The following is a 13,352-nucleotide window of genomic DNA, read 5'->3' on the forward strand; positions in this document are numbered from 1 at the left end:
ATCCATACCCCCTTAATGAAGGCGTCAAGACATTAGAAAAATATCAGTTTACACATGTGTTTTATATTTAATATGAGCGAAATACACATGTGATGTGACGCAACAAATCTTAAACTTTTAGGTGGCAAAATATTTTTTAATAATTCTACGAATTAGGCTACTGTCAGGGTTACATCATCCAGATCACCATCTCCGCCCACTCGTTCCCTTTCACCCAACCAGACTTTTCCCCGTTCATTATCCCCTGAGTACTAATCACCGTCACCCTGTGTCCCATCAACCATATGGACTATAAAACACTCACCTTCACTGCAGTCACTTGTCTGGTCTCGTCATTCCATGGCTCACAGACTTCCCGATCACTTACCTTCTACTTACCGTCGCTTCACTCATCTTGGATCAACCCATCCGTACCAGCCATCGCCACGCCACCTGCAAGAGAGGGAAAGAAAGAGAGAGACTTAAAACCACAGCTAAGCTTCATTGAACTTTCTATGTTACTTCTTCTCACCTGTTATCTCCGACCGCAATCCTTCTGCAAAATAAACACTGATAACTTACCATCTTGTCTGATTCCTCTGTGATCCGTGACAGAAGACCAGACCACAGAAAGGAGTAATTATGCAGAATCAGTCGGATTTAGAAGAGGATTCCTCAGCGGCTAATCCTCCGGTCGCCGCGGCACTCTTTCCACCACCTCCACTTCCGCAACCTCCCGCTGCTTCGTTCACTGCCTCTGCGAGTCCCATGGCCCGGCCAGCGCCCTACTCTGGTGAGGCGGAGAACTGCAGTGGGTTTCTTCTCCAGGTATCCTTGTATATCTCACAATCGTATCCTATTCTTCACACGCTTCAACTTTGTGGTGTCATATCGTCCCGGGAGTAAGAATTGCAAAGCTGATGCACTTTCACGACTCCATCACACCTCTGTTGAAGATCTTCATCCCGAACCTATCCTCCCTCCAGCCGTAATCCTCAGTCCAATCGTCTGGGAGGTTGACCAACAGATCGCCCAGAAACTGACACGTCAACCCGCTCCGCCGGGAGGTCCAGAAGGGCGTATTTTCGTACCTCCACATCTACGTACTCCCCTTCTGGACTCCGCTCACTCCCTTCCGGGCTCTGGACATCCGGGTAGCAAGCGTACCCTCTCGCTCCTCAGTCAACGGTACTGGTGGCCGTCCATCTCCAGAGATGTCTCCAGGTTCATCCGCGGTTGTTCAGTCTGTGCCATCACCAACACCCCGAGGAGAGTCCCAGAAGGCAAGCTCATGCCGTTACCTCTTCCCAGGCGACCATGGTCACACATTGGTGTCGATTTCATGACTGATCTACCCAATTCAGAAGGCTTTACCTGCGTATTCGTTGTTGTGGACAGGTTCTCTAAAGGTTGTAAGCTGATTCCCTTACCTGGTCTTCCCACTGCGTTACAAGCAGCTGAAGCTCTATTCCACAACGTCTTTAGGAACTTCGGCCTCCCAGAGGATATCGTCTCGGATCGGGGACCTCAGTTCATCTCAAGAGTATGGCAAGCCTTCTTCAAACTCCTCGGGGTCACCATCAGCCTTTCCTCAGGCTACCATCCGCAGACTAACGGCCAGACTGAGCGGAAGATTCAGGAGATTGGACGTTACCTGCGGACGTACTGCCATCAGTACCAGGACAGCTGGAACCGTTACCTCCCATGGGCTGAGTATGCCCAAAACTCTCTGCGGCAGAACACCACCGGGCTCACCCCCTTCCAGTGTATCCTTGGTTACCAGCCTCCACTCTTTCCTTGGTCGGGTGAGCCCTCGGAGGTTCCAGCTGTCGACTTCTGGTTCCATCAGAGCGAGGGGGTATGGGACTCAGCTCATGTGCATCTACAGCAGGCAGTACGGAGACACAAGGAACAAGCGGACCGTCACCGACTCGACACCCCTCAGTATCAGCCAGGTCAAAAGGTGTGGTTGTCGACTCGAGACATCCGTCTCCGTCTACCTTGCCGTAAGTTGAGTCCTCGATTCATCGGACCATTCACCATCCAGAGGCAGTTGAACGAAGTGACCTACAGGCTCAATCTTCCCCCTCATTTCAGGATTGCTCCTTCATTCCATGTTTCCTTACTTAAACCCTTCACTGACCCTGTCACCCCTGTTCCCTCAGATAACCTTCCCACTGACGTACCTCCTCCCGTTCCCGTTGAAGAGGAGCCCATTTATCGAGTCCGCTCTATCATGGATTCTCGGCGGCGAGGTCCTCGGCTGGAGTACCTGGTGGACTGGGAGGACTACGGACCAGAGGAACGTTCCTGGGTCCTGCGAGATGACATCTTGGATCCAACGCTACTCACCCAGTTCCACAGTGATCATCCGGATCGTCCGGCTCCCAGGGGTCGTGGTCGACCTCGCCGCCGGCAGCGCCCGTCTCAGGCGTCAAGAGCCGCCTCGGGAGGGGGGGGTACTGTCAGGGTTACATCATCCAGATCACCATCTCCGCCCACTCGTTCCCTTTCACCCAACCAGACTTTTCCCCGTTCATTATCCCCTGAGTACTAATCACCGTCACCTGTGTCCCATCAACCATATGGACTATAAAACACTCACCTTCACTGCAGTCACTTGTCTGGTCTCGTCATTCCATGGCTCACAGACTTCCCGATCACTTACCTTCTACTTACCGTCGCTTCACTCATCTTGGATCAACCCATCCGTACCAGCCATCGCCACGCCACCTGCAAGAGAGGGAAAGAAAGAGAGAGACTTAAAACCACAGCTAAGCTTCATTGAACTTTCTATGTTACTTCTTCTCACCTGTTATCTCCGACCGCAATCCTTCTGCAAAATAAACACTGATAACTTACCATCTTGTCTGATTCCTCTGTGATCCGTGACAGCTACACTGCGTAAAACAAAAGTAGGCTAATAACCGGATGAAGAAGGGTCGGCCTCCACAGAACTTAAATATTATTTTTTATTTAATTTTTCTTGTTCGCGGACGTGACAGTTCTCCGTTACTGACATGACCGCTCTGAAAGCGACTTCAGAAAGCACAAAGCCTTTCTTTAAAGTAAATTTCGTTTTTTATTAATTGTATCTTAATTTTAATTAATGTTTCATCAACCAGTTGCCTGGATTTAATAAATAAGAAGTAAATATGGTAGAAAATAGATCATCATGACACGGAGTCGCCGGCACGTGAACTGGACTCTCGTCTCATAAATGAACTGAAACTCAGCGTCTTGCCTCACAGACTTGAGAAATATATAGAAAGCTTGATGTCTACTTTTAAACAGAACATTTAAAAACGAAAAACGGACTGCTCTCTGCTTATTTAATCCGTATGAAATCTGCATTTCTCTCTGGTGCGTTACTGAAGATCGCAAGTCAGCATCGTCAACTTCATCTTGAAGCCGACACACTGACACATAAAAAACTTGTTTATTAATAAACAATTAAAATCTCTCCTTGCTATATTTGACATATTCATAATCATTACTTTTTCCGGTTCTTTGTGGCAGCTTTAAGATACTTTATTGGGAGCGCCACCCTTGTTACATGAACACGTCACCACTGCATCAGCACCGAAAACATGATTTTTTTTTATTTTATCTAAAATAAAAAAAATTATGATACGAATCGAATTGCAGGTTTGGTCTATGTTACAGCCTAGTAAGATGAGAAAGCAGGAGTTTAGTCGTTTGTCATGGTTGTAAAAAAAAACAATGGCTATCTGAACATCTTTGCCAAGCGCAAAGATTCATGCCTTTTTCCAGGGGAGGGTCATGCCTTTTTTTGGAGGGTCATAGAAAAATTTCCAATTACTGGCGAAGGGAGGGTCAAGTCTTTTTTGACTACAGATCTCAAAACTCCTCCGGTGGCCCCTTAAATAAATAACGAACAGTCCCTTAGTATGGCTTTTACATCAAAAATGGTCATAATTTAGAAATAAAAAGCATTTTTCCAAGCCTGATATTAGCCTCTGATTTGAACGCTCTGTTTGAAGGGGCATGTCTGTGTGAGTCTTCAGTGTAAACGCCCACTGCTGTGATTGGCTGTGAGACTTCAGTGTAAACGCCCACTGCTGTGATTGGCTGTGAGACTTCAGTGTAAACGCCCACTGCTGTGATTGGCTGTGAGACTTCAGTGTAAACACCTACTGCTGTGATTGGCTGTGAGACTTCAGTGTAAACGCCCACTGCTGTGATTGGCTGTAAGACTTCAGTGTAAACGCCCACTGCTGTGATTGGCTGTGAGACTTCAGTGTAAACGTCCACTGCTGTGATTGGCTGAGAGACTTCAGTGTAAACGCCAACTGCTGTGATTGGCTGTGATTGGGTGAGAGACTTCAGTGTAAACGCCCACTGCTCTGATTGGCTGTGAGACTTCAGTGTAAACCCCCACTGCTCTGAATGGCTGTGAGACTTCATTGTAAACCCCCACTGCTGTGATTTGCTGTGAGACTTCAGTGTAAACGCCCACTGCTGTGATTGGCTGTGAGACTTCAGTGTAAACGCCCACTGCTGTGATTGGCTGTGAGACTTCAGTATAAACACTCACTGCTGTGATTGGCTCTGAGACTTCAGTGTAAATGACTGGTCTCCCAGTCTGGTGGGAGTCTAATATGTAGTCATAGGAGTACAGAGACAGAGCGCAACGCATCATAATCTGTAGGCCACGCCCACCGGGGGGAGAAGCAATCCTACCGTCTCCACTGACTTTGCATTGCGTGAGGCTGCCTCCTTGTCATGACATAACAAAAGACAGAAAAATGCCTAAAAGCTGCTGTGACAAGGTGTACAGGAAACAAGCTAAAAAACCCAGAAATACATTTTTATAAGCTTCCAAACCGTAAAAGCCAGCCTTTAAGGAGATAAAAGTGGATACAGGCAATAAGACGTGAAGCATCAGCAGAACGAATAGGTAAATTGCGGGAGCTGAAACTCTATGGCTACGTGTGCACAATATATCTCCTCTCAGATTCACATAGGGTGGTGAAATAAGCAATCGACATGGTTAAAATTATGATTTTTTTAATTTTATTTTTTACAATATCATGTCACGTTCCAGTGGGCGTAGTTCTCAGAGTACTTCGAGAACTAGTTGCGCTCTGTCTCAATTGATCCACTTTTATGTCCTGAAACAAACCGTTTTTTGGGGACGACAGCTTAGTCTGGGTTAGTCACACAGCAGCTTTTAAATAAATATACGCTCTGTCTCTATTCTTTGCCGAAGTATTTGTTTTGCCGCAACAAATCAATCACTCCTTTACGACTGGCTGCCTGCACATTCATTCATTGAGCTCGCGGCTGCTGCAACTTGCGCTCTGTTCACGCCTCAACCTCTACGGACAGTTTTTAATTTTTTAGCAGACAATAAAGGGGCCTACTCAAGATTTTGCTTTAGTATAATTTTCGGGACAATCAGGGCCGGATTCGGGATTCGGGATAATAGCTTAGATTTCGGGACTGTCCCGAATTTTTCGGGACTTCTGGTCACCCTACCTATTATTGATTATGCTGACTTTGTCTATATGAGTACAACAGAATTACACCTTAAATCCTTAAATGTTGTTTACAACAGTCTCTGTCGATTTGTGTTGAGATGTCGTTTCTAACTCATCATTGTCATATGTACCAACAATTGAATCTCTTATCACCAAAGGCCAGACGACAGCTACATTGGTTCCAGTTTATTTTTAAATGTTTCTTTTTTAATTATCCTCTTTATTTGAAGCAACATTTAGTTATATATAGGTCAACTTATGGTCTGAGACACCTTGATCATCTCTTTTTTGCTGTCGCAAATATATCTAAAGAAATCGGAAGACGTGCTTTCGAATTTAAAGCCCCCTCTGATTGGAACAGCTTACCTTGTTCCTTAAGGTCCCTCTCTTCCTTTCCACTCTTTAAGTCAGCCCTATTAACTTACTTGTAATTCTGTGATCAATGTAAATGTTTCCCTGGTGTTTGACCTGTGTGTATGCATGTGTATATAGGTATGTATTTTTGTATTTGTAGTAGGTTATATTTTTGCTTGTTTTGGTGGCCTCGTCAAAAATGGTTCTCCTGTAATATTATCTTAATATCATCTTAATCTCATACTACATTGTTTATGTGAATACCCTTTAAACAGAGGTGGGACAGGCTGGGGTGGGTGGTTGTGAGGAAGAGCTTAAGTATGTATTGTGTAAGTTTTTGGTGTTATCTTGAGGACCTCCTCGAAAACGAGATGTTTCATCTCAAGGGGTTATCCTCCAATAAAATGAATGTGAAAATAAAATGAATGTGAAAAAGATCATGGAAAATTTTAATTCTCAGTTCATGAAAGAACCATTATTTCTTAGTGCGAAGAACATATGAATAATTGAAAGAACCTTTTGTACAATGGATTCTCTGGGTGTTAAATGTTCTTCATGGAACCATCAATGACAATAAAAAAAAAAAACTCAAGATTTAGGACAGTATAAGTTGGAAATTTCATTTTCTATGCTCATAAAGTATTTTACAGATTCATATAAACTCAACAATCTAATTGGAATGTAAACGCATCCCAAGACTAAGAAAATTACAAAATATAATAAAAAACCCAAATATATAAAAATAGACTTTTTTCCCCCCTATGATTGCTGTTCTTTGCCTGTTCTTAAACTGAAATATTGTTTTTTTCAATTTGGCTTATATTTAGGATATCTTTACTGTGGATGAGTTGATCCCGATGTCCTTCAGATCCTGGATTCTCTGTCTTCTCGGAGTTCTAGGGACCTTGTTTGTCATCTGTCTGGCTACTCCAATCTTCACTGCAGTTGTTGTACCAATGGCTGTTATCTACTACTTTGTGCTGGTAAGACAGCTAACAGTAATGCTAAAACAAATAAACTGTATTCTGTGGGCACTGGGTTTTTAAAAACTTGGCAACATAGTTTGAAGTTTATTGTTAAGAGGAAAACCCCTTGAGATGTGACATCTCGTTTTCGAGGGGACCTCAAGAAAAACATACTTCAAATACTTCACATTCTTCACATACATACATACATACATACATACATGCATACATGCATACATGCATACATACATACATACATACATGCATACATGCATACATGCATACTAACAAAACAAAGACAAAAGCTCTCCATCACACCAAAACCACCCATATCTTCCCCAATCCAACCATTAGATATTAGGCAATAAACAGTTAAGGTCATTCATATAGACAATTGAGAAAAAGAAGAAAAAAAAAATATATATATCAAGCATGAAGAAAACAGTTGAAGCTTGTATGCAAATAATTAAGAAGAGACATCTTAAACTGGTGAAAAAAGGAGATCGATCTAAAAGACTTAGGTTAACCATTCCAATCAGAAGGGGCTTTAAATTGAAAGGCTCTCCTCCCACTTTCTTTGGATATATTTGGTACGGAAAAGAAAAGATGGTCAGTGTCTCTTAGGCTGTAGGATGTTTGATATGGAATCAAGTATTGTTTCAGATAGGATGGATAGTTTGAGAAAATGCATTTGTGAACAAACTGCAACCAGTGATACTGTCGTCTAGCATTTAGTGAAAGAAGGTTCAATGACTGATACATTTGACAGTGATGAGTGTTTTTCTCACATAAGTAAAATAATAAAAAAATTGTCTAAACCCGCTTCCTGTATTTCAGAGGTTCTATGTTGCTACATCCAGGCAACTCAGACGACTGGATTCTGTGTCTCGATCTCCCATTTACTCTCACTTTGGAGAAACGGTATCAGGCCTCTCTGTGATAAGGGCGTATGGGCATCAGCAGCGTTTCCTAAAGCAAAATGAGGACACCATTGATCAGAATCTCAAAAGCGTCTATCCTTGGATTGTTTCTAATAGGTCAGAATTGGTAGTATATACTGAGCTTTTCGTCAAGAGATAAATCTGTGTTTGCTCCTTAAGCATCTAATGTTGCTTGTTGGATTTCAGGTGGTTGGCCATGCGGTTGGAGTCTCTGGGGAATCTGGTGGTGTTTTTCTCAGCGTTGTTTGCTGTAATCTCTCGAGACTCTTTGAATAGTGGATTGGTTGGACTGTCCATCTCATACGCCTTAAATGTAATTTTTTCCCTTGATTTTGAGTTGCTTGTGAGTCAAACAACATTGCCATTAAGTAACACTGCTTCTTATTAGGTGACGCAAACTTTGAACTGGCTTGTGAGAATTACATCAGAATTGGAGACCAACATCGTCGCTGTGGAAAGAGTGAGCGAATACACAGAGATCAAAAATGAGGTAGAGAATTAAATCATTTTCATGTGTCAGTTTCTGAACTAATGTACTAATAATTTAATCTCCCAAACATTATGAACTATAAACGAGCCAAAAACTACATACAACTACAATATTTGTGTCTCCAGGCTCCGTGGATCACCAGTAATCGTCCTCCTGACGACTGGCCCTCCGCCGGGAATATTCGCTTTGAAAACTACAAAGTTCGATATCGGCCTGAATTGGAGCTCATTCTCCATGGAATCACATGTGACATTGAAACCACAGAGAAGGTGAGGCACATCAGATTCTTAATATTTTTTATATTGAAAATGCCAATGTGGAGTGATAAATGGTATTATACACTGATCATTATTATACAAGACTTAAAGGGCTCTAGTTCTGTATCTACCTTGGTTGTGTTTGACACCGTTGGGTTTTTTGGAAGAAGCGATGACTCAAATGCATCATGAGTGGACACTCCCCCTACTGCTGATTGGCTCTCCTCCCCATCATGAGTGGACACTCCCCCTACTGCTGATTGGCTCACTCTCTCTCCTCCCCATCATGAGTGGACACTCCCCCTACTAGTGATTGGCTCACTCTCTCTCCTCCCCATCATGAGTGGACACTCCCTCTACAGCTGATTGGCTCTCCTTCCTATCATGACTGGACACTCCCCCTACTGCTGATTGGCTCTCTCTTCTCCCCATCATGAGTGGACACTACCCCTACTGCTGATTGGCTCTCTCTCCTCCCCATCATGAGTGGGCACTCCCCCTACAGCTGATTGGCTCACTCTCTCTCCTCCCCATCATGAGTGGGCACTCCCCCTACTGCTGATTGGCTCTCTCTCCTCCCCATCATGAGTGGACACTCCCCCTACTGCTAACTGGCTCTCTTCCCCATCATGAGTGGACACTCCCCCTACTGCTGATTGGCTCTCCTCCCAATTATGAGTAGACACTCCCCCTTAGTGCTGATTGGCTCTCCTCCCCATCATGAGTGGACACTCCCCCTACTGCTGATTGGCTCACTCTCTCATCCCCATCATGAGTGGGCACTCCCCCTACTGCTGATTGGCTATCTCTCCTCCCCATCATAAGTGGGCACTCCCCCTACTGCTGATTGGCTCACTCTCTCTCCTCCCCATCATGAGTGGACACTCCCCCTACTCCTGATTGGCTACCTCTCCTCCCCATCATGTGTGGGCACTCCCCCTACTCCTGATTGGTTCACTTTCTCCTCCTTCATCATGAGTAGACATGCCCCCTACTGCTGATTGGTTCACTATCTCTCTCCCAGTTTTTGAAAATGGTCTCTGTGTAAACAACAAAAACGAAAATCTCTGAAGACGATGACGTCATGCACAGTGTATTACATGTTCAGTCTATAGTGTTTCATCGCCATCTACTGGCCTGGCAGCAGAATACAGCCATTTTATTGGATCCGAGTGAATGGGAATCGTTTTGACAATGGTATCGTCTGTACGCGAAAAACTCAAAGAAAAAACTTCTCCATTTTAAGCATATCGTTGTTGTGTAAACATACCCTGAGTTTCAGAATAGGTCAAACAAATGCAACTCAGTTTGTCATCTCTAGAATTTATCTGCAGTGAACAGTTGCACATTAAACAATTTAACACATGATGGAACACAATTAGAGGGATAGTTCACCCAAAAAATAAATTTCTGTCATAATTTACTCACCCTCAAGTTGTTCCAAACCTATATGATATTCTTTCTTCTGTTAAACACAAAAGAAGATATTTCAAAGAATGTTGGTAACCATAGTATTTTTTTCCTGTTTCCCTACTTTTCCCAGATTGGGATTGTTGGTCGAACTGGTGCGGGCAAATCTAGTCTGACGAACTGTTTGTTTCGCATTATTGAAGCTAGTGAAGGTCGAATCATCATCGACGGTATTGACATCTCCACCCTAGAGCTTCATGACCTCAGGAGTAGACTTACCATCATTCCACAGGTGCGTTGAGTACACAACATGTTTGTGAATGAGGGTATCGAAATACATTCAAGATATTTTAAGGCATGAAGATTTTTTTTCCAAGGAAAAAAAAAGGTATTTTTGGTGATTAAGGATGAGTTTAAAGGGATAAAATTATTGACTACAGGGGGACTTTAATGGAAATTCTGAAGCATGAAACAAATATTGTGGGACATCATGACACGTGATAGACATTTTAAAGAAAAGGTCATTTTTATATTTCAGCATAAACTGGTAGTAAACAATCTAGCTAACATTTATAATTAATTTACAGCTGAAATATTGAAGGGAGATGTAACAATCAAAGTATCTATCATAATGTACTTTATTAGCATTACAATAATATAAGCATTGCTGTTGTTCATAACGTTTACAGGCACACCTTTTGTTTCAATCGGAATTAAATCATTCCGATTGGTGAATCCAAACGTAATGTTGACGTGAATGCTAAATAAAGCGATCGGATTGACATGTGTATTTATATGTGACAGACATGCTAAGCATCATGAACAAATACATTTATTGGAAAGCAGCATCTGAGATTGTCCCGCAATGCTAATAAACGAACGCTTTATTCTAGCACCCAGTTCTCTTCTCCGGAACTCTGCGGATGAACCTGGACCCTTTCCTGATGTTTAGTGATGAGGAAATATGGAACGTTCTGGAGTTGGCTCATCTGAAAGATTATGTGCAGGGTTTGCCGACAGGACTTACGCACGAGGTCGCGGAGGGGGGAGAGAACTTAAGGTTCGTGAGCTGTATAAACAGGAACATGTTCATATGCATTAAACACATGTGCTTTGAATGTACATAATTCAAATTGTGGTGATTAATCGTAATACTGATACTTTTCAGTTTGTTTAGATTTTAGGAGTTATAGCACAATAATAACGAGAGTTAGCTACAGCTAATCTTCTCATAGTGTATCTTCTTTGGTCAGGCCATTTGATAGATTTAATAGACATTTAATAGACACTTTTTTGTGCGTAATGTTGCTGTTTGAGCATGAAAAAGGGAGTTCTTCTCTATATCAGTGTCAGTGTTTCTAAATTCCCTGAAACGCCTCCATTGTAGTCTTGAGTTTCTTCCGGGAACGAACACGTCACAATATTCCTCATTTAAATAATTCATACGCAGAATAAAGGGGCGGGGCCTGGTTAAGTTAGTTAGTAGTGTGTTAAACTGGCGGTTATGGTAAGAGGCGGGACATTTTCCAAAAACACTCGAAGCACTCGACCAATCACAGCACACTGATCCAGTCGACCAATCAGAGCACAGTATGCTTTTCAGAAGGAGAGGTTTCATAGAGACAGGAAGTAAACAGAGCGTTACTGACAGACTGGGAAGAGAGGAGCCGCAACAATGGAGAATATGAGGAAAATAATCAACATTCAAGCAGGAAAACATGTAAGTCTAGTTTCTGATCTTGACATGTTTATGTGTTTCCACTAGTCTTGGTCAGAGACAGCTGCTGTGTTTAGCCCGAGCCTTGCTCAGGAAATCCCGTATCCTCATCCTGGATGAAGCCACAGCAGCCGTGGATCTGGAGACGGACGATCTCATCCAGAGCACCATCCGCAGGGAGTTTTCCCACTGTACTGTGCTCACCATCGCACACCGGCTCAACACCATTCTGGACAGTTCACGGTGAGCCAAGTCCATTTTATTTAGATTGAGTCATTGAATCATTCATTCAAGAGATTCGTTCAAAAACACAGATTCATTTGATAATATGAGAAAAAACACTTCAGCAAAACAAGGTCAGCTCAACGTGTCTGAATAAGTTTTGGTCCCACAAGTTTTTTTTCTGTATAATATCTCACGGTTTACATTATTTTGCTCTCCTCACTTACATTAATGAACTACAATGTCCTGCACACACTAGTAAAAAAAATTACAAATTAAATCTGGTGTCTGAATAATTTTTGGTTTCATTGTATATGATATAAATGGATTATATCTGCATATTTTAAAATGAACTCAAACGCATGTAAAAACGAAGGTAAAGCCGCATATTCTTCTGCTGTCCGTGATCTGAGCTCTCCTCTGGTCTGTGTTTTAGGGTGATGGTCCTGGATTCTGGGAAGATCGTGGAGTTTGATTCGCCCAGTACTTTGCTTCACAAACAGGGACATTTCTATTCAATGGCGAAGGATGCTGGAATCTGAACAAGCGTGTTCTGATGTTCAACGTCTGTATTTCTCTTCCAGGACCAGGAGGACCAGACCTCTGAAAATGTTAAAGATTTATATACTGTTTGTGTGTTATCCTGTTGTTGTTTTTTTGCTGATGTGTTGTTTGACATGTGTTTGTGTTGTGGCAATAAAGTTTATTAGATTTTGCATTTTGTGTACGCCTGTGTATTTATATAAAGCCCATGTCAGTTTTGCTCTTTTCAAAGAGAAGAATAAAAAGAGAGTGCATGTATCAGATTAGGAGCTGTGTATATAAATGCTTTTAAGGGTTCCCATCATGGGATCATTTTATGGATGAAGTTTTAATTCATTTTTATGATATGATATATGAATGTTGTAGCAATGTTCAGACTCAGGGTGAAGGAAGGAGATGGGGTCGGCTTGTGGAGACTGCGGGTCTTTATTGACAAAACAAAAATAAACAATTAACTCAGTGATGCGCCCACTGCGCTGTGTGATGGTCCTCAATCCGCTGCTCTCAGCTGTCACTCAATTAATTCGTTCCTCGCGCTCTGCGCTCTCTGCATTATCTTTCCACTTTCACTTTCTCACTGCTTACAGCTGACATTTTGATCACCCGCAGATCTCCACTGGTCTCTCTCTCACTGGTTCCCGCTTCCCAGTGGTTTTTATGCTTCCCCACAGCAATCACTGCAAAGAGATCAGGTGTTCTCATTTTGCACTTGACCTACTTACGTGCCGCTCGCCCCCCAGCTCTCTCTCCTGTCACAGACATTGCTGAACCACGCCCCCCTCACCACAGTTATGAATTAAGCATTTTATTTTTTTATGTATAGAATGTTTTTGGCATAAAAGGTTCTTTAAACTTGAGTCAAGAACCCTTATAACCACATTTAACCTTTATTCCAATAGTGTTTGTGTGAAGTTACAGTGGAATGATTGAGGATGTTTCTTTCTCCATTCTTTCTCTCGGTCTCCTCTCC

General features: G+C 42.7%; 1 protein-coding gene across 1 annotated transcript in view; it reads left to right on the forward strand.

Moving 5' to 3' along the window:
- Positions 1-12,555, forward strand: part of LOC143745436 (ATP-binding cassette sub-family C member 2-like) — a 117,553-nt gene extending 104,998 nt beyond the window's left edge. Inside the window, exons 23-31 of the mRNA XM_077237532.1 lie at positions 6,665-6,820; positions 7,640-7,839; positions 7,930-8,056; positions 8,132-8,233; positions 8,359-8,502; positions 10,034-10,192; positions 10,794-10,960; positions 11,666-11,860; positions 12,276-12,555. Coding sequence (XP_077093647.1) covers positions 6,665-6,820; positions 7,640-7,839; positions 7,930-8,056; positions 8,132-8,233; positions 8,359-8,502; positions 10,034-10,192; positions 10,794-10,960; positions 11,666-11,860; positions 12,276-12,381 — 1,356 coding nt within the window. The 3' untranslated portion in view covers positions 12,382-12,555. The remainder of the gene's footprint in view (positions 1-6,664; positions 6,821-7,639; positions 7,840-7,929; positions 8,057-8,131; positions 8,234-8,358; positions 8,503-10,033; positions 10,193-10,793; positions 10,961-11,665; positions 11,861-12,275) is intronic.
- Positions 12,556-13,352: the final 797 nt, after the last annotated feature.

The sequence above is a fragment of the Siphateles boraxobius genome, unplaced genomic scaffold (genome assembly GCF_051911475.1).
Source record: "Siphateles boraxobius isolate OS27281-9 unplaced genomic scaffold, OSU_SipBor_1 204, whole genome shotgun sequence".
NCBI lineage: Eukaryota > Metazoa > Chordata > Actinopteri > Cypriniformes > Leuciscidae > Siphateles > Siphateles boraxobius.